At 36.1% G+C, this 18,655-nt stretch overlaps 1 protein-coding gene across 1 annotated transcript; it reads right to left on the bottom strand.

Annotated features, from left to right (window-relative positions):
• Positions 1-234: 234 nt before the first annotated feature.
• Positions 235-10,747, bottom strand: TNFSF18 (TNF superfamily member 18). The gene is made up of 3 exons (XM_027612811.1): positions 10,564-10,747; positions 4,589-4,619; positions 235-2,161 (listed from the first exon to the last, which is right to left on the bottom strand). The coding sequence occupies exons 1-3, from the start codon at positions 10,720-10,722 to the stop codon at positions 1,815-1,817; spliced, it is 537 nt and encodes a 178-aa protein (XP_027468612.1). The 5' UTR covers positions 10,723-10,747; the 3' UTR covers positions 235-1,814.
• Between the last annotated feature and the right edge of the window lie 7,908 nt (positions 10,748-18,655).

Here is an 18,655-nt window from a genome sequence, read left to right as displayed (position 1 = left end):
GCTCTCCAAAAAGAAAACCCCTAATTTGTAGTGTTGCCAGTTCCCATGTTATAAATAGTCCCACCATGGCCAATTTCAAGGATGACTATAATTAATAACCAGATTGCAAAATTTTAAAAATTTAACAGTCAGCTGTCATGAGCTTAGTGCTAGCTCACTCCAGCATTCCAGCACACTGCTGCTTATAACTCAACAACAATCAATAACAACAAGTTTCTATAAATATATGTGATATAACTTTAATTTCCTGAGAAGATATGCAAATGCAAGAGAAGCAAGGTATCTAGGTCTTTGGCCAGTACAGCTACTCAGCAGATGTTTTTTAAAAAAGACTAAGAAACATCTTGGCCTCAGGCTTACTCTGTTCCCCAGCAATTTTTGTCCCATACAATACAAATATTTTTTAATTAACATAGTATAGCTTTTTACAAATATCCATAAATATTTTAAATTGGGTATCATGTAATCATATTATATACCTTTCAACAAGAACCCCCAAACAGCTAATTAATTTAACAGAGTCTAAAAACTTTAGCAGGCTATCATTTAATTGAGTGCTATTCATTATTTTTAGAAGTTAACATGTTTGACCAAGACAGGCTCTTTAAAGTGAGGGAGGGGATTTGGTTGGAATAAGCCCTGAGCAACACCCTTGTGCTCCCTGATTCAAGCAGGGAAAGGAAAAGTAGTTTGCTAAGGAAGGAGAGTTGGTTGTAGCTTTAGTCTACCCACCTTGAACTGAAAGGGAATGCATCTCCTGATAATTACATCTGCTAAGCTCTATGGACTTAACATCATAGCTGAAATACTAACCCTAAAGCTGAGATAGTGTGATACACTGCGGAAGCCCACTGGCCCTATCAGTCATTAGTTCTATGGGTTGAGGCAAGTCACCTACGTTCCAGATGCCTTCATATTTTCTTTGTTTAAATTGTGCCAAAAACACCTGCCCCATTCGCTTCATAGAGTTGCCCTGTGATATATGAAAGCACTTTGCAAACTGTGGACAGCCAGCTAAAAATAGGAAATTATTACATGACATAATACAGTACTGATGATACCAATTTCTAGGGTTTAATTTTATGATTACTAATGATTAGTCTTTCTTTACTACTGACAACATTTAGACACACATCAACAACTTCTCATGAGCCCGATGTCAACGTTCAGAATGAGTCCTTGACCAAATGGTTTTATAAAGCATTATGCATCCTGAATGTGATGAAATCAGGGAAATTCCCAAGTAAAGTGCATTCCATTCTATGCCATCTGTGCCTCTGCCCCAATAATTCTCTGAGTATTCTGTCTTCTTAATATCATCACATCTAAAGTGGGGTGTTGTTGGCATATCTGTGGCCACCCTCCCAGTCTGTCTACTTGTAACAGGAGTATGGGAAGAGTAAAGTGAAGCAGCCCAAGAATATGAGAACAAGGCCAGGCCACCACGCTGAATCTTTTTTTGCATACCAGGTAAGGCTCCCAGGGCAATAAGACAATTTTTCCCCGCTCAAGGATTCAAGAATTAGACACAGACTCTTTGAGAAGCTTCTGTCCTTGAGCCACCCACAATCATTAATCATGGATTAGTAAAGCGTCTTTGCTGACCCAATGTCAGAGGTAAGCACATGTCTCTGGCCTGTCCTCCGAGTCTCTTTTGGATAAGCTTGAGAGATGAAAACTCACATGCAGAGGGGTTCTGTCTGTGTTGATTTGTATACTCAGACAAACTGCGGGTGTTGAAAATCTGCCTCCTCCAACACACTCACCAGCATTTCTGCATGTGCTAAAGACGATAAGGAGGCCAAATTGAGTCTCTAGGAGTTATATTGGGGATTTGCTAGCAATAAGATCCCCCAGTATGTATTATTTTTTAGAACCTGATGTTCAGAGTTGTATATCAACTCTAGTATATCTCCAGCATGCAGTTCATAAGTCCCTCCTACATTTTGAATTTTAGAGTTGTTTGTTAGCACTTGTATGATGTCTTCATTTTTACATAGCCGCACCTCAAAAGGAGCTGGTTCCTTGTAGGTTGTATTGGGAGCCACTTGGCCATAAATTAGATACAAGCCATTCTGAAGTATCTCCAGTTTCTCGTTAGCTGTCTTATTCACACAAGGAAGCTTAGGACATGTCATTTGCCATTTTAAAGGGAATGGTCCTGTAAGGAATTTACAAAAGAGAGAAAAAAAAAGAAAACATAGTTATTTATTTAATTCCCTTCCTGATTATAGTTCTTTCCCACTTAACAAGTTGTTTCTTTACCTAGTCTGTACTAGTTTTCTCCAAAAACAATTTTAATATTTTAAGTATCTATTCCTTGTTTTAGAGAAATTACAAATCCTAAGTGTATCTCTTGCTTGGGGAGCTCTAAAGAAATGGATTTGGAATAGAAAAATGGGTTAAGTTTTAGGTGGCATTGCATCTCTTGTCAATCAATATTTGTGAAAGGAACTAAAGGAGGAAGGGAGAGAGGAATCATACACTAGGATTGTGATAACCCAAGTTGGCAGTCCAGGATGCATATTCATGCTTTTCTATGTAAATACTGTTTACTGTGTATCATTTTATCAATGAGACCTTCCTCATCAGTCTACATAAAATAGTGCTCTCCTGCCTCTCTCTCCCTTTATCCTGCTTTAGTTTTTTTCATAGAAGGTTTGTCACCGTCTAGCATATTATAAATTAAGTTGCTCATTACTCACTTGAATATAACATCTTTCAGGACAAGTACTTCTCTATTTTGTTCATTGCTATATCTTCAGCACCTAAAAGAGTTCCTGGAACCTAGTGTGTGCTCAATAAATATTTATTGATTGAATGATACATCCCTGTTCCTGAATTAGGTGCATTATGTTTAAATTATGGCTCTTCTCTTTAGTTTATAGGTATATACCCAAGATCTACTTGGGATATCCTGGTAAATTCATGAGTTTATAAATGGAAGTTATTTGAATTTTTAATAAAAATTTAAAATTTTAAATGCTTAAATATAAGTATCCCTAGTTTAAAACTGTCACAGGGGATGGAGAAAGAGTCAAGACTTGGTCACTTATTTTCATAGGAATATGTGGAATTTACATATTTTCCTAATGTTAGTTGTTTTTGCATAGTAGTGTGATTTCAGAGCCCCAGGGAGTGTCTTGATCATTCAAAAATACGTATTTGGTCTGTTCTCTAATCCTCTGTAATTTTTTTTATGAGGGCAAAGCCTTTATCTCATGATTAGAAAGAAACCTTGATAAAAAAGCAACCCAGAAGAGATCACACATTAACTTAAATTGTTATTTATATATAAATGATTGATTATAAGGCTGTGAGGGTAGATTCTGAAGGAGGATGAAGGAGAAATCATTAGAGCAAGAAGCAAAGTCTCTCTGTATCTCCAATGAGCCCAAAGCCCGGTAAATTTCTTCCTGCTTTACATGTGCTACATAATAGACAATAGGCGAGTCACCAGGAAAAAGTGTCACTGCTTCTCTTATTCTGTAATAGGAGCCACTTAGAGACTTGAGGCCACTTAGCACACTTGAGGTTCTCAACATTTTATCACCTCAAGAGGGAATTTCAAACATATCATGATTTCTACTCCATTTACTAGAAAAACAAAAACAAATTACAAAGGCAGAGACAAATAGTAAAAAGAGATTCCCTAGTTCCCACAAGCCAGGGAAGCCCAGCATTTCGAACTGTATAGGAAAACAAGGATTGCAGTTAACTTTAGAAATATTCTGTTCTCAGCTGAAAAATGTGTGTGTGTGGCCTGAAATATGTAAACAATCCAAATATATTTATTTTCAATTTTGTATGTATTCTAAGAAATACCCTAAAGCTCAGTGAACCTGTAAACTTTAATGTGTTTTCTTTTCTTTTTTTTAAGATTTTTATTTATTTAGCTTAGAGAGAGAGAGAGAGACAGCAAGAGAGGGAACACAAGCAGGGGGAGTGGGAGAGGGAGAAGCAGGCTTCCTGCCAAGCAGGGAGCCTGATTCGGGGCCCAATCCCAGTTCCCTGGACCATGACTGGAGCCGAAGGCAGTCTCTTAACCAACTGAGCCACCCAAGCACCCCTTTAATGTGTTTTCTAAGTAAATACCAGGTCACTCACTCTAAGGGAAAGTGGCTCAGAAGCTGAGAGGATGGGAGAGGCACAAAGGAAGTGGCCATTTCCCTGGCTTTCATTCCTTTTTTATATATTTGGAAACAAAAATGTCACCCTACACACACTCTACTGAGCACCAGCAATATATGAACTCTGAGAAGAACTTTGAGTTTGTCAGAGGGAAAGGTTGTAGAAATTTGAAACTTGCACTTATTAAAACACAAAATTAAAGGTGGATTCCCGGATTTCAGGTTCCTGGCCCTGTAAAATGATGTGAATTCCTGCCCAGATATGTGACCTTGAATGTAAGCTTCATCGAGGATGGACTTGTCTGTCTGGTTTACCTCTGAAGTCTCAGCTCCTAGACAACTGCTTGGCACATGATAAGCAGTTATAAATAGTAGTTGAAAATGAATAAAAATGGGCTTCCTTCTTGCATCAAATACTAAGAAAAGTAAAAAGGAGGTATGCAAGACAGGTTACTCACCAAACTTAGCTACGCAGGGCTCACTGGCAGTCTGTAGGGGAAGAAAAGGAGGAATTCGTCAGGAGGATGACAATGTCACAGCCTTCTTGATTGGTTTATTTAGAGCTTCAGATCCTGAAGCAAACTTCTATTCCCTAGCCATATTAAAAAATCCTTCCCTCCAAATAGTCTCTCCTGTTTCAGCTTTCCTTTGTAGATGGCCTGGCTCTTTCCTTTCCCTTTCATTACCTAACTGCCTTTTTGGGTCTTCTAGGCAAAAGTTAAGGTCTCATTCCATCCACCTAACTTCTACCGATAGGACAACTATTTGATCTTGGACTCTCCTCCTCTTGGGCTATAGAAATTATCTATAAACAGTAGTCTCCACACCCCAGTCACTACACAATGTGATCCATTGGCATATGAAAAGAAAATAATAGAATTTCTAGTTAAGTTTATTTTTATTTTTAACAATATTAAACTATAGAAATATTCACAATGCAGATTGGTAAAGCCACCCTCATTTAATATTCAGACAATCACAGTTTGCAGTAACTGAGATACCATGGGGAGACTAGTTTCAAACTTGCAACATACCACTGTTTACTTCTTACAAGAAGCCATCAGTGTGGCTAATTCTATAAATACTGGTATTTAAATGCTAAAGGCTTTAAAATACTTAGTAGTAAAATAAGGTATAACCACCAAAAAAATTTTTGTACCATGTAAAATTCATTGGTTTCCTTGAGGCAAAGGGCTTAAGAGACTGAACTTAAAGATATTGTACATTTTTCTTTTATGGCATTTCTTTGGCTGCCATGATAGGAATAAAGCAAAGAGAGGCCAGTGTAAAAACAGTGAGACCAGCCAAAAGATCACTATAATCATCTAGGCAAGAAAGCATGGTGCCTCTGACCAGGGTGCTGGCTATCCTGACGTGGATATGGGAAGAGAAAATAAGAAGACAAAAGATGACTCCAAGATATTGGGCTTCAGTAATTGAAAAGATAAAGTTGTTAATCACTGAAATGAGCAAGATTTAAGAGGAGTAAATTGAGAGGGAAGAATCATGAGTTCACTTTTGTACATATCAAGTTTATGATTGATATTTATTACATATCCAGGTAGACTCGAGTGTCAGGTAGGCAGCTGGACCTATGAGGATGGAATTTAAGGAGTTCTGATGATGTGACACTTTAAGACGTGAGATTGTGTGAGATTGTCAAGGCAGTGAGTATAGATAGGAATGTTCGGAACACTGCACTATTTGGAGGCCAGGGAATGAGGAAGAAACACCAAAGGAGACTAAGAAAGAAAGGCCAGTGAGTCAGAAGGGAAACCTGAAGACTGTGATGTTGGAAACGAAGAGATGAAAGTATTTCACGGAGACGTGGTCAGCTGTATTAAATGTTGCTGATGGCTCTAGTGAGAAGAGGACAGGGAATTAACTGATGGATTTGACAACATGGTAGTCATTGGGGTTCTTGGCAAAAGTAGTTTCTGTGATGTGGTGAGGACAGAAACTTAATTAGAACGGATTCAAGGCTACGTGAGAAAAGAAAAATTGGGGGAATTTTGCTGTAAGGGAAAATGGAAAAATTAAGTGGAGCTTGGAGGAGGATGAGAGGTCAAAGAAATGTTTTGATTTTGTTGTTTTTCTTAGTCTTTGGTTTTGTTTTAACATGAGAGAACTGACAACATGGTTACCTGTTGCCATTTGATGGGAATGTTCCAGTAAAGGGGCAGGGGTGTGTGGAATAGAATGTAAGAGCTAGTAGATAATTGTTGGAACAATCAATGTCCTTGAGTAAGTAAGAGGGGACAGAATCTGGGTCACAGGTGGACTTAGATAGGTACATGAACAATTCATGCACAGTGACAAGAGGGAAACACAGTCTATGTGAACAAAATTGCAGGTAAGCGGTAGATATGATAGGGAGCTTTGGAACTTCGTTCCTGCCTACTTCTGTTTTCTCATAGAACTTAGATGCAAGGTTTTCAAGTGAGAAAGAGAATGAGGAATAGATATTGCATATTTAAACAGAAGTCAAAGGAATAAAATAATCTAGTAGAAGAGAGGGGAGAAATACAGGTTATGACAGTCAAAATCATGAATCAAAGTAAATTAACTTATAACCTTCAAGTTATTGTATCACAAAGTATTAAACTAAGGTTAAGAAAATAAAAGAAACACATTTATCAAATTACTAAAATAATATTTTGGTTATATTAGAAATGCTTATATAACATGTAAAATATAATATTTTGGTAAAAGCAAAACAGTTTTGCATTGTGAATAAACTATATGAAGCATGTCATTCGGTTCATCCTTAGAAGTTTCCATTTTGTGTATCTTTTTATTATACATAGTATTAGCACTCATATCTAACATAATAAATTAGCATATATGGTGGGATTGTACTAAAAAATATTTTGTTAATAAGGAGGTACAATCAGAAAGTTTGGATTCCTATAATTGTTTTTGCTCTTGTAATTATTTCATCCTCCTTTTGGGGTTTCTTAGAAGAAATGCTGACATTCAATTTATTTTGATCCATGATAGGCGTGTGAGAGATTCCCTTATCTTTAATTTTCTCTTTTATAAAACGGGAGACATAATAGCACTTAACTCACTGAGGGTGTTTATGGGTTTAAATGTCATAATTGTTAAGAAGGGCTTTGCCCAGCCAGATCTGGTCCTGCTCATTAAATATTAGCTGTTTTGATAATGATGCCGATTATAATGAACTGAACAAAACATTAATCACCTATATTCCCAACTAGCACTGTAAGCAAGAGAAACATACAATTTATAGTCCTTGCCTCTTAGGCAGTTTATAATCTTTCTAGAAAGACATGATTACACACATGAGGCAATTGGGTAACAATCTAAATATAAATGAGTGCCAAAATATGTGGCACAGATAACATCTGTGGTCTACTATCATGTAGAGAGTGTGTGGAGAAACCTAAGGCTGCAGACAAATTAATTGCCAGAGACAGAAATCCTGGATATTGTACTTGGGCTGTTCTGTAGTACTTAGAACTACAGAAACCACCACTGACATTTTCTATTGCCATAAATGAAAATTTGTCTAATCGAAAAAATCATCTGTTTGGCGGCAAGGTATAGTCTTTAGCTGAGGAAATGAAATAGATGAGCAAGGAATATCCGTTTTGTTAAAAGTCTTTTTAAATTTATCCTCATTATGATGTGAATAATAATGATGCAAATATTAATCACTACAATCTATTCAGAGCCTGCTCTGGGTCAGGCACTCTACTGTCTCATTAATCCTTACTGCAGGTCTATGGGATAAGAACTAGCATGCTCATTTGCAGATGAGGAAGTGCTCCTGAGAGGGATTAAGTAACTAGCCCAACGTCATGCAGCGATAAAAGGCTATGCTGAGGTCCAAACAGTCTGTCTGATTCGAAAGTCTCACCCCTACGACTCTGTGGGGGCAGTTTCTATTTATAGTTTTGCTGATCTTTGGAAGGAGTAAATATCCATTTATAAAGAAGCATATGGGACTTTCCATTTAGTTTAATTCATTTTTACTTAGAAGGAGCAATTGCTCTTGTAATCCCGTTATAATTTAAACCCAGATTTAAATGCTTGGGTTCAAATGGCCAAAACAATAATTCTTTCTCCAAACCAACCCTACTCAGATCATCATTTGGAAATACTCTATTCTGCTTTTAAGTACAAGCACAACTTCCCCTTTTGGAAGGGCATCCTTCATTTCATTGAAGCAGGGAGCTCTTCTGAACATTTGTTTTTTGGGTGTTTGTTTGTTTTAGAGATAATTTCTGTGAGGTTAATTTCACTGAGGGGTAGACCAAACTCCTTGGGTTCATAGTCAATCCTTTCAGTTGAACGTCTTTTGAAAGATGGGGGGGAGGGGGCACCAAAAAAAAAAAGTGTTCTCCCAAGGAAATTTCTGTTGGTTTAGAAGGAGCCAATCTTCCTGTCTAATGCTTTTTGACTTAGTGCCTAGAGAAGTTGGAAAGTGGGATTTTGTATATAAAAACTAGAGTGAAGACAAACAAAAAACAAAAAACCTCATGGGTATTGTGAGAAGGTGGAAGCGGCCACCTCATAATGACTCACCATCCGCTAGCCACACAGCCCTCCTTTCCTAAGATACTTATTTGTGGCCAGTAAGGAAAAGGAAGAGCAGGCAAGTGGAAAGTGAGTTAATGTTGCATCGCGTCAGCCAGGCCATTGGCTTTTCCTATAGGAAACAAGACTTTATGACATCCAATCAGGACAATATCCTGAAAACCTTTAAAATTTCCCCAAATTTGAAATAAACTCTGGGCTATTTCTTTAGAGGCAGAACCTTTCATTGAGAAGATGCATGTTGTCTAGGAGAGAGAATCAGAGCTCAGACACATGGGATTGGTCGAGTTCAGTTCTGGCAAGAGGTATCCTAGGTGCCTCTGGCATTATTAGACTTCCTCTTTCCCTTTGCAAGAGCCACTGTGTTCTGTTGAGAAGGACATTTCCAGCCTCTTCTATGCATTGGTTCCCCAGTCATATGTAGGAATGGATAACACATATAACATATCTTACATTCTTCGGAGAAATCTGGCTAAAACTTGAGGTGGCTTTAGAAGGATAAATTCTTCCAAAGTTAAGCTATTGCTATTCTCACCCTTCCTTTTCTTCACAAATCAAAACACTCAGAATTTCAATCAATTCTTTTCTTTCTGCTCAAAGCTTCACTGCTCCAGAAAGTTCAGACTTCTGCTTGATACATTTCTGGAGAGAGTGGGGGTGTGATTAGAAAAGTCTCTGTTGCATATCCTTGTGTACAGTTAGGGAATATAGATTAATGGTTTAGTGTGTAGAGATGTAACCAAAGCTACACTTCCCCTAACTAAATTAATACCAGCAATTACCATGTACTTCCTCCTGCATCTTTTCTCAATGGCTTTTAAATATCTAAGTAGTAGAAACATATTTTTGGAGCTTTCACTGGCCAATCCCCTTAGAAAAATGTTTCTGCAGGTGCCTACTTTTATATCATAGCCCCTTCTTAGATAAGCATATACTACTTTATTCTCTCCAAGGCTTTGAATCTTCAAATGTACCCCAAAATAGGTTAAATCCTAAATTAAATAAAGCATTGTCATGTGGGTACATATAATACAGTCAGAAAAACTTCTAAAAAGAACTTCATATATCTCCATTTCCTTTACTAGACCCACAGCTTGGATTGGAGCTCAATAGGAAATTCCTGATAAGCATCAGGGGCTTCCCAAATAAGAATGTGCTACCTCCTTCCTCCATGAAGCCTTCCCTGATCACTCTAGCCCAAAGTCCTTGTCCCCTATTTTGAATTCCTAAAGCATTTATGTTCTATACTACCCTTAGATAAATTATTAATCACTATATTTTATAGCTAGAAGGGGCACTGTAATGAACAAATCCATTCTCCTACCACCATTTTTCAGATGAAGAACCTTTCTGAGAACCAGAAAGATTAAATGTCTTCTTAAATTCATACAGCTAGGGAGACCTAGAACCAGAATCCAGATCTTACTCCTAGTTCAGTGCCATTTCCTTCCACAAAGATGCACTAACCACCTGTCATTTACCTTATTCTGACTTCCATTATCTTCTTATATCTTTTCCCTCAATAAGACTATAGCTTGCATCCCATTCCTTGAAGGTAAGCATATGTTTTATACCTTTATTCCACCAAGAAGGTTTAACAGAGTTACAGAAAGGGAGAAAATATTCCAAGGCATCTATCAATTGACTGATTTAATTGATTCTATCTAACATTTAGCATTTTCTAATACCTTTCATTTCAAAACATTTAGATAAGCCTCAAAAGCCATATGCCATGACAAAATTGAAATTCTTTTTGTATTATATGTACCCACATGTCTCTTCCAACTAGCTCTAACAATACTGAGTGACAATGATAATAACTAGACTTACAAAAGAAAAGCAGCAATTTTAGGTACTATTGTCTCCTTACCTTGAGTGGAAGAAAAGTAAGAATTAGTGTACTGAAGGAGCAAAGCAACAGCAAAGTAACTATTGTTGAGTAGAGGAACCATTGCTTCCAGGATGATCTGTGTGTCCCTTGAAGACTTGAATGGCTTAAAGGCATATCTTCCATGTGGCTCAAACTCATTCTCTGCAGGAATAAGAGCTCTGGAAAGAAGAAATTCACAAGTGATGGTCCAATGATGCAACTAGTCAGTTTTGTGGTATGGTAATTAGCAGTGGGTGTAATAGGCGGGGTTTTCCTTTTGATTCTGTGTGTTGGAAAATGATACTTTTGGGCTAAGTGATGACTCTCATTTGGCACAAGACCAAATGCACTGAAAGGAACAGAGGGCTAGAAGCCAACACAGACAGAGAGGATGAAAAAAATCAACACAAGGAACGTTCAGAGGAAAAAAAGTTCTTTTCTGAAGCACGAGGTAGTACACTACTGTGTAGCATTACAAATTATTTTCAGATAATAAAATTATAAGAAGAAATAAAGTTCAAGATCAAGCCCTATCATGCTGTAGATATCATGTATGTGTAAGGCTGGGGTTGGGGAGCTAGGGAGGCCAGGGTGCATGGTTTGGGAAAAAAAAGTGTTTCATCAATTTCTAGGGTATAAAATATGTCATTCTGAAATAGTCTCTAGAAAACAGCTGCATTACTAGAATTGCATTTTAAAAAAATAGAAATACAACAAGCTCAGTTTTCTCACATCTCATCATTTTAAAACCCTGAAAATTCTATGCTGGCATCAAATGAAGTTATCATACAAAAGGATGTTTTCCTATACTCACTCATGATGTGAGCTTATACTCTACTCCAAAATACTTGAGTTTTTTCTTGACACCAAAACTGTTGGTTTACTACAAAATTGAGGAAGTCCCTGGTTCCATCTGTTAAATGGAATACCTACTTTTTTTTTTTTTTTTTTTTTTTTTTTACAAAATGCCAGCATCATGTACTAGAAAGAACATGGATTTTTAAATCAGTCAGACCTGAGAGGAGAGCCTGGCACTGTCCAGCTCTGACCTGGCCTTCAGCATGATACTTGACTTCTCTGTTTCCTTAATTTTAAAATTGAGAAAATTTCCACTTCATAAGGCTTGAGAATGAAATAAATATGAAAAATCTGGCTTATATGAGATGTTCCATAAGTGTTTATCTCTTTTCCACCCTTCTTAGAGATACTATAAAAATGGAATCCATCATAAAATCCTAGAAAATGATTTAAAAGAAATATTTACAGCAGGGCATTATTCAGCTGAAATTCATTTATTTTATTTTTTTAAAGGTTTTAGTGTTTTTTTAAAGATTTTATTTATTTATTTATTTGAGAGAGAGAATGAGAGAGAGAGAGAACATGAGAGGGGGGAGGGTCAGAGGGAGAAGCAGACTCCCCGCTGAGCAGGGAGCCCGATGTGGGACTCGATCCCAGGACTCCAGGATCATGACCTGAGCCGAAGGCAGTCGCTTAACCAACTGAGCCACCCAGGCGCCCTCAGCTGAAATTCATTTAAATAAAAGGAGTTTAAATGAAAATATTTTGAAGAATTTTTTTAAATCTGGGAGAATCAAAGATTTTTTTTAATTAGGGGGAAAAGGCTTAGAGATTTAAGATCCTCATTTATTGAAGAGGAAGCTAAAGATAATAGAGGTTGTATGGTGGGTCACACCACGAATCACTGTGTACAAGGGAGTGGGAACCTGAATTCAAGGATACTAACCATCTTCTAACCTAACATCTTCTCTTAGTATCACACTATTTGTAGCAATATTTCTCCCTGTGTTGTCACATTTTAACTTGGCCTTATTTTACCTTGATCAATAAACTGTCTCTGAAGAAGAGTGCAGAGTCAGTCAGGAATAATTTTTTGGTACAACAGTGTTTCTGGGACTCTGTTCTAGATGTTGGGATGCAGAGATGAATAACAAACTGACCCTAGAAGAACTATACATTGTACCTAGAACTCCTGTGCTCATATCATGTCTGTAATCCAAATGCACAAGCACAGAATTTAAAATTGATTTAAAAGATCTAGACTCCTGCTTCTTTGAACTACTCCCTCTCCTGTCTCTTTTCCAAATTTTAGATGGAAATGCCTTTTAGATGGAACAGTTCCTCATTTGAATAAATGTTTACTGAAGTGAGTTCCAAATAAAATCCAGTTCCTCCTTCTGTCCTTAACTAAGCTTGGGCTCTGCTATATCCTCATTAATTCTTTTAACTTTATGAAAGTATCTTAAGAAAGATAGCATGCTTATCTCAAGAAGAATACATTCCAGTGCTTCTTTTCATGAAATGGGGTTCAGAAATGAAGGAACTTCAAGTTAGAACAAGTGATAGTAGGGAAGACTTTTGAAATTCTGGAGTAATGAGTCACCATTGGTTAGTTTTTGGTGTAAGCTATAAAAATTGACATCTCAGATGTGACATCTTAGGATCTGACAAGAGCATCAAACTCAAGCTTTTGTATTTATGACCTGTCACTGGATCACATACTTAAATGAGATTGTTTTCAATTAAGTACAAATAGCAAAAGCATGTTGAATGTTTACTATCAGCTTTCTACTGTGCTAAGAGCTTCGGAGATAAAAAAAAGTCACAGGTGTCAAGGAATTTGCCACACAACTAAATTAAAGCCTTAAACAGATGCCCAAATGAATACTAAAGGACAGAGCTTCAGAGAACAGAAAGATCTAGATAAACTAAATTAGCTGAGAACACAGGTTAGAAATGGACTGAGAGGAGAAAGGAAGCAGCTCTTTCTTATGGGAGGAATAAATATTCACAGGTATAAACATCAGCAAATGTTAGAAAACATATTAAAAGCTTAATACGAACAAAGGCAAAATACCAATTTTTTTAATGGATCTAGTAGTTCTCATTCAAGAGGATGAGGAATTCAGGAAAACTAATAAAATGAGGAATTCAGGAAAACTAGTAAAAGAAAATCTTTCTATATTTTTGGATTTAAAGAAAAGCATGCAGGATATGCTCGATTAAACTATTTTAACTATATTCATTGGTGTTTTGAATTTGGAATGAGTTAGATATATAGAAACTTGGCTCTAGTTCAGTTATTGCCCACATTATACTAACATGAATTGGGTACCTATTATATGTCTTCTCTGTGCAAAAATGATTATATTTGAACATTAAACAACCCTGTATTGACATTCCACATTTAAAAATGATAAGACTGACATTTGAGAGGATAAATCACTAGCCCATACTGATAGAACAGGAATTGAATCCCCATCTTTTGGATTCCAAACCTCTTATTTTTCTACCTCTATACACTGAAATATATGTGAAGTGGATACTGTGTGGAAGAAACAGAGTGGGATGCATATTAAAATCTGTGAGAAAATATTAGATGGACATCAAATTCGTCCAAAATCCTGTATTGCTCAGGTCTACATGCCTTGCCACATTCCTTTTATACACTATTTACTGTGACTTTATCCTTGGGATAGTGTATGGTGTAGCATACTGAGTCAGAAATATTCAATATATCAGAAATCGGGAATACTGCACAACTGATTTTGTTTACTCTAGATACCAGAGTATTCACTCTTGTGATAAATAAGGCCCGTTTAGTTTGAAGTTACATAGATAGATAGATAGATGATAGATGATTGATAGATGATGATAGATAGATAGATGATATAGATAGATAGATAATAGACATGATACAGAAATAGGGTCTTAAACTCAGAATTTTATAAAGGCAACAAAAGTATCTGTTAATATTAATAAGCACTTATTTAATAAAGAGAATTGTGTATAGCTAATTATACATAAATATATATACAACTATACACATATGTGTATAATATACATATTTATACACATATTTATATGTTATATTACAATAAATTTTAAAAGATACACAGAGACTTCTTGTATCAGACTCCAGATCATTCTAAGGAGCTAAAAACAACCCTAATCAGGATGGTCTAGGAAATAGTTGAAATTCAAATTAAGTTTTCCTTCTTTTGCTATTTGCAGATGACATGATACCATACAGAGAAAATCCTAAAGACTCCACCAAAAACTACTGGGACTGATAAATGAATTCAGTAAAGTTACAGGATACAAAATCAATGTACAAAAATGTGTTGCATTCCTGAACACTAATAATGAAGCAGCAGAAAGTGAAATTAAGAAAACAATGCCATTTGCAACTGCATCAAAAACAATAAAATATCCAGGAATAAACTTAACCAAAGAGGTAAAAGACCTGCACTCTGAAAACTATAAAACAGGGTTGAAAGAAATTCAAGACGATGCAAAGGAATGGAAAGACACTCCATGCTCATGGGTGGAAGAAAAAATATTGTTAAAATATCTATACTATGCAAAGCAATCTGTTATAGATTTAATCAAAATACCAACAGCATTTTCCATAGAACTAGACCAAATAATCCTAAAATTTTTATAGAACCACAAAAGACTCCAAATAGCCAAGACAATCTTGAAAAGGAAAACCAAAATTCAGACTTCAAGATGTGTTTTTACAAGCTGTAGTGATCAAAACATTAGAGTATTGGCACAAAATAGGCACATAGATCAATGGAACAGAATAGAAAACCCAGAAATAAACCCACAAATAAATGGTCAACTAATCTTTGACAAAGGAGGAATGAATATACAATTGTCTCTTCAACACATGGTGTTGGGAAAACTAGACAGCTACATGCAAAAGAATGAAACCAGACTACTACACCATACACAACCATACACAAACTCAAAATGGATTAAAGACCTAAATGTGAGACTTGAGATGATAAAAGTCTTAGAAGTAAGCACGGCAATAATTTCTCTGACACTGGCAGTAGTAGCATTTTTCTAGATATGTCTCCTGAAGCAAGGGACATAAAAGTAAAAATAAACTATTGGGATTACATCAAAATAAAAAGCTTCTGTGCAGCAAAGTAAACAGTCAACAAAACTCAAAGGCAATCTACTGAAAGGGAGAAGATATTTGCAAATGACATATCCAATAAAAGGTTAGTATCCAAAATATATAAAGAACTTATAAAATTCAACACCCAAAAAACAAATAATCCAATTATTTTAAAGTTAAAATATTTTTAGTTGGATTATTAAATGGGCAGAAGATATGAACATTTCTCCAAAGATGTGTAGATGGCCAACAGACACATGAAAATACTCAACATCACTGATCATCAGGGAGATGCAAATCAAAACTACAATGAGGTATCAACTCGCACCTGTCAAAATGGCTAACATCAAAAACACAAGAAACAAGGGTGGGAGGATGGGTTAGCCTGGTGATGGGTATTAAAGAGGGCACGTTCTGCATGGAGCACTGGGTGTTATGAACAAACAATGAATCATGGAACACTGCACCAAAAACTAATGATGTAATATATGGTGATTAACATAACAATAAAAAATTAAAAAAAAAACTAATGATGTATGGTGATTAACATAACAATAAAAAAATAAAAAAAACACAAGAAACACGCGTTGGTGAGGATGTGGAGAAAAATGAATACTCATACACTATAGGTGGGATTGCAAACTGGTATGACCACTGTGGAAATACTTGTCCATCAGTGTTCAAGTCCTTAACATTGCACTTGGTACACAGAAGATATTCAATAATGTTTTCTAAATGAACAAGGGGAACAGCATGTCCTTTTGTTGTATTTTAGAATCATTTTATATAGAAAAGCCACAGACTTTCTTTATCATTTAGGTTCCCAATGCCAAAACCAAAAAATCTAGCCCTTAGCCAGAATATTTAAATTAAATCATGTAAGACCAAGCCTAAAAATGGAAAACCAGAAGAGAAAATGTCTCATAGATTTCTGTATGAACACATGTCACAGTTGGATGTTGAATGCAGTAAATGTGATGACCATTCTCCACTGGTGAAGCTTGTATGTAGCAGTTTGTCAAATGGGAAGACCAACTAGAAAAATATAAAAGGAAAATGTCATATATATCATCTTTGCCAGGGTTGCCCAAGGAAATCCAGGAGATCTGGGGAATGCTTAGCTCAGGAATATTAAGACCCTCTTATTTCAGTTAGGTTGATAGGTAGGTGAAAGTCATACCTCTTTGGTGACTTATGTGATACTGGGCAAGATATGATTTAACAGCAATGCCCATCCATTATGGCTTCTAAGCTGACGTTTGATGGTTTTAAATAGGAAGTGATGTGCCATTTTACAAAATGGAAAATCTATTTTCAGTCCAGATTCCAAACAGGAAGTAATTCTTCAAATTTTGTATTGTTTTTTGTTTGGTTTGATTTGGTTTTTATGGGTGGTTAGGGAAAGAGACAAATATACAAGGCCACTACAGAAAAAAGTGTGGAAATAGGATGAGAACTAAATACCTGACCTCATTCAAGGGAAGGGTAAGCTTTATAAAGGAGGCAATATCTAGGCTGAGATACACATCTGAAGAGAGGTTAATCAGACTAAAAAAACCTCATAATACACCATTTCCCTAAGCAAATTAATTGCAATTCAGTAAATGTGTTAATATATAATATGTATGTTATATATTGATAATTTTCAAAATAGCATAATATATTAATATGTATTACTTATGGTATAATATATAAATATATATTTAATGTGTGTCCAAGCATGTGTGTGTGTTTATGTATACATGTGTAGTCTTACAGCTTCTTGAGCACTTTACTTGGCAATGGAGAAATCAGGAGAAATAAGGCAAGGTCTCTGATCTTAAGGAATCACTTGGTTGGTAATTGCTGATTTTTTATTTTTACATTTGTTCATTCCAAACTTGCATTGAAATATGTTTCAATTTCAAGATGTTTCACTTATCTTTTTTATATGATTTAATTGTAACTTTCCCAGAGCTACCAGTTAATTCAATTCAGGTGAGAATTGACAAAGCATCTAGAGTTGTTCAGTCCAAGGTACTCGTCTATCCAGTTTGATGACTCTAGCCATGAATACAGTAGGATGTTCCACAGTAAAGAGGAAATCTCAGGCTGGTGTGCCAATGGAAAAAACACTGAGTCACAGGCAATTTTTAGAATGTTGCTCGATGGAATGGTGCCAGCCAAAGGTAGCAGGCAGTTTCCATTTGCTAAACAAAGAAAGAACAACCTTGAAGAGTTAACTATGAATATTATACTAAGATAAGGCCCAAATTATTTCAGGGTTTTTATCACCCAACAAGCCTAAAGGAAATATTTTTGGCTAAAAATAAGGACATTCTTTTACTCACACGTACACAGCCTCTTACATCCTCTTCTGGTCCCTCATCCTGTGAATTCATAGATCGTGTCAGGCACCAGCCCTTCTGATGGCAACATCACTGAGTGCTGATTTCACATGTAAACCATAAAAAAAAGACAGAAAATTATAAAGAGTGAAAACAAGGAAACAAATATATAAATCCAGGCACTGTGTTTAAAGTTTAAACTCTCACAGGCATTGTTAGATTTATTTAATCTTCACAATAACCTTACATAGGAGCCCACGTTAGTCACATTCTACAGATGAGAACATTGAAGCTGAGAAATGTTTAACAATGTAACTAAAATCACAAAACTACAAATTCAAATCCAGATCTGTTTAACTCTAAAATCTATTCATTCTGTCTTGATGCATAAACAAGTAACTGAATTTGGCTTCGGTAGGAGAAGGATTTTTAAATGAGAAAACAATTTACAATGTTAAGGATCCTGAAGTGCTCCACTTCTTTTATACTTTCTGTTTTTTGGTTGGTTGGTTGGTTGGTTTTTGTTTTTTAAGTAGGTTCCATGCCCAGCATGGAGCCCAACATGGGGCTTGAACTCACAAGTCTGAGATCAAGACCCGAGCCGAGATCAAGAGTTGGATGCTTAACTGACTGAGTCACCCAGGTGCTCTTGCTCCATTTCTGAATATGATATCTACTAATATATCTTTTGAAGGGGAGGCTCTTAGTAAATAATAGTATCTTTTTTAAACAGACATATTTTTTGCTCTGTCTTCAATTTCATATTCTTTCTTTTATTCCTCCTTATATCAAAATGACTCAGGTTTCCAAATGGAGTCAGATGTGAAATCAAATT

The sequence above is a fragment of the Zalophus californianus genome, chromosome 10, assembly GCF_009762305.2.
Source record: "Zalophus californianus isolate mZalCal1 chromosome 10, mZalCal1.pri.v2, whole genome shotgun sequence".
NCBI classification, from domain to species: Eukaryota; Metazoa; Chordata; class Mammalia; order Carnivora; family Otariidae; genus Zalophus; species Zalophus californianus.
Note: the sequence above shows the minus strand (reverse complement) of the source record. Positions and strands in the feature narration are given on the sequence as shown.

Excerpts from the sequence above, each read along its gene's own strand:
- TNFSF18 (XM_027612811.1), bottom strand. The coding sequence starts at position 10,722 with ATGAGTTTGAGCCACATGGAAGATATGCCTTTAAGCCATTCAAGTCTT. Across the intron at positions 4,620-10,563 it reads TTACTTTTCTTCCACTCAAG|ACTGCCAGTGAGCCCTGCGT; the intron begins GTAAGGAGACAA and ends CTTCCCCTACAG. Across the intron at positions 2,162-4,588 it reads GCCCTGCGTAGCTAAGTTTG|GACCATTCCCTTTAAAATGG; the intron begins GTGAGTAACCTG and ends AATTCCTTACAG.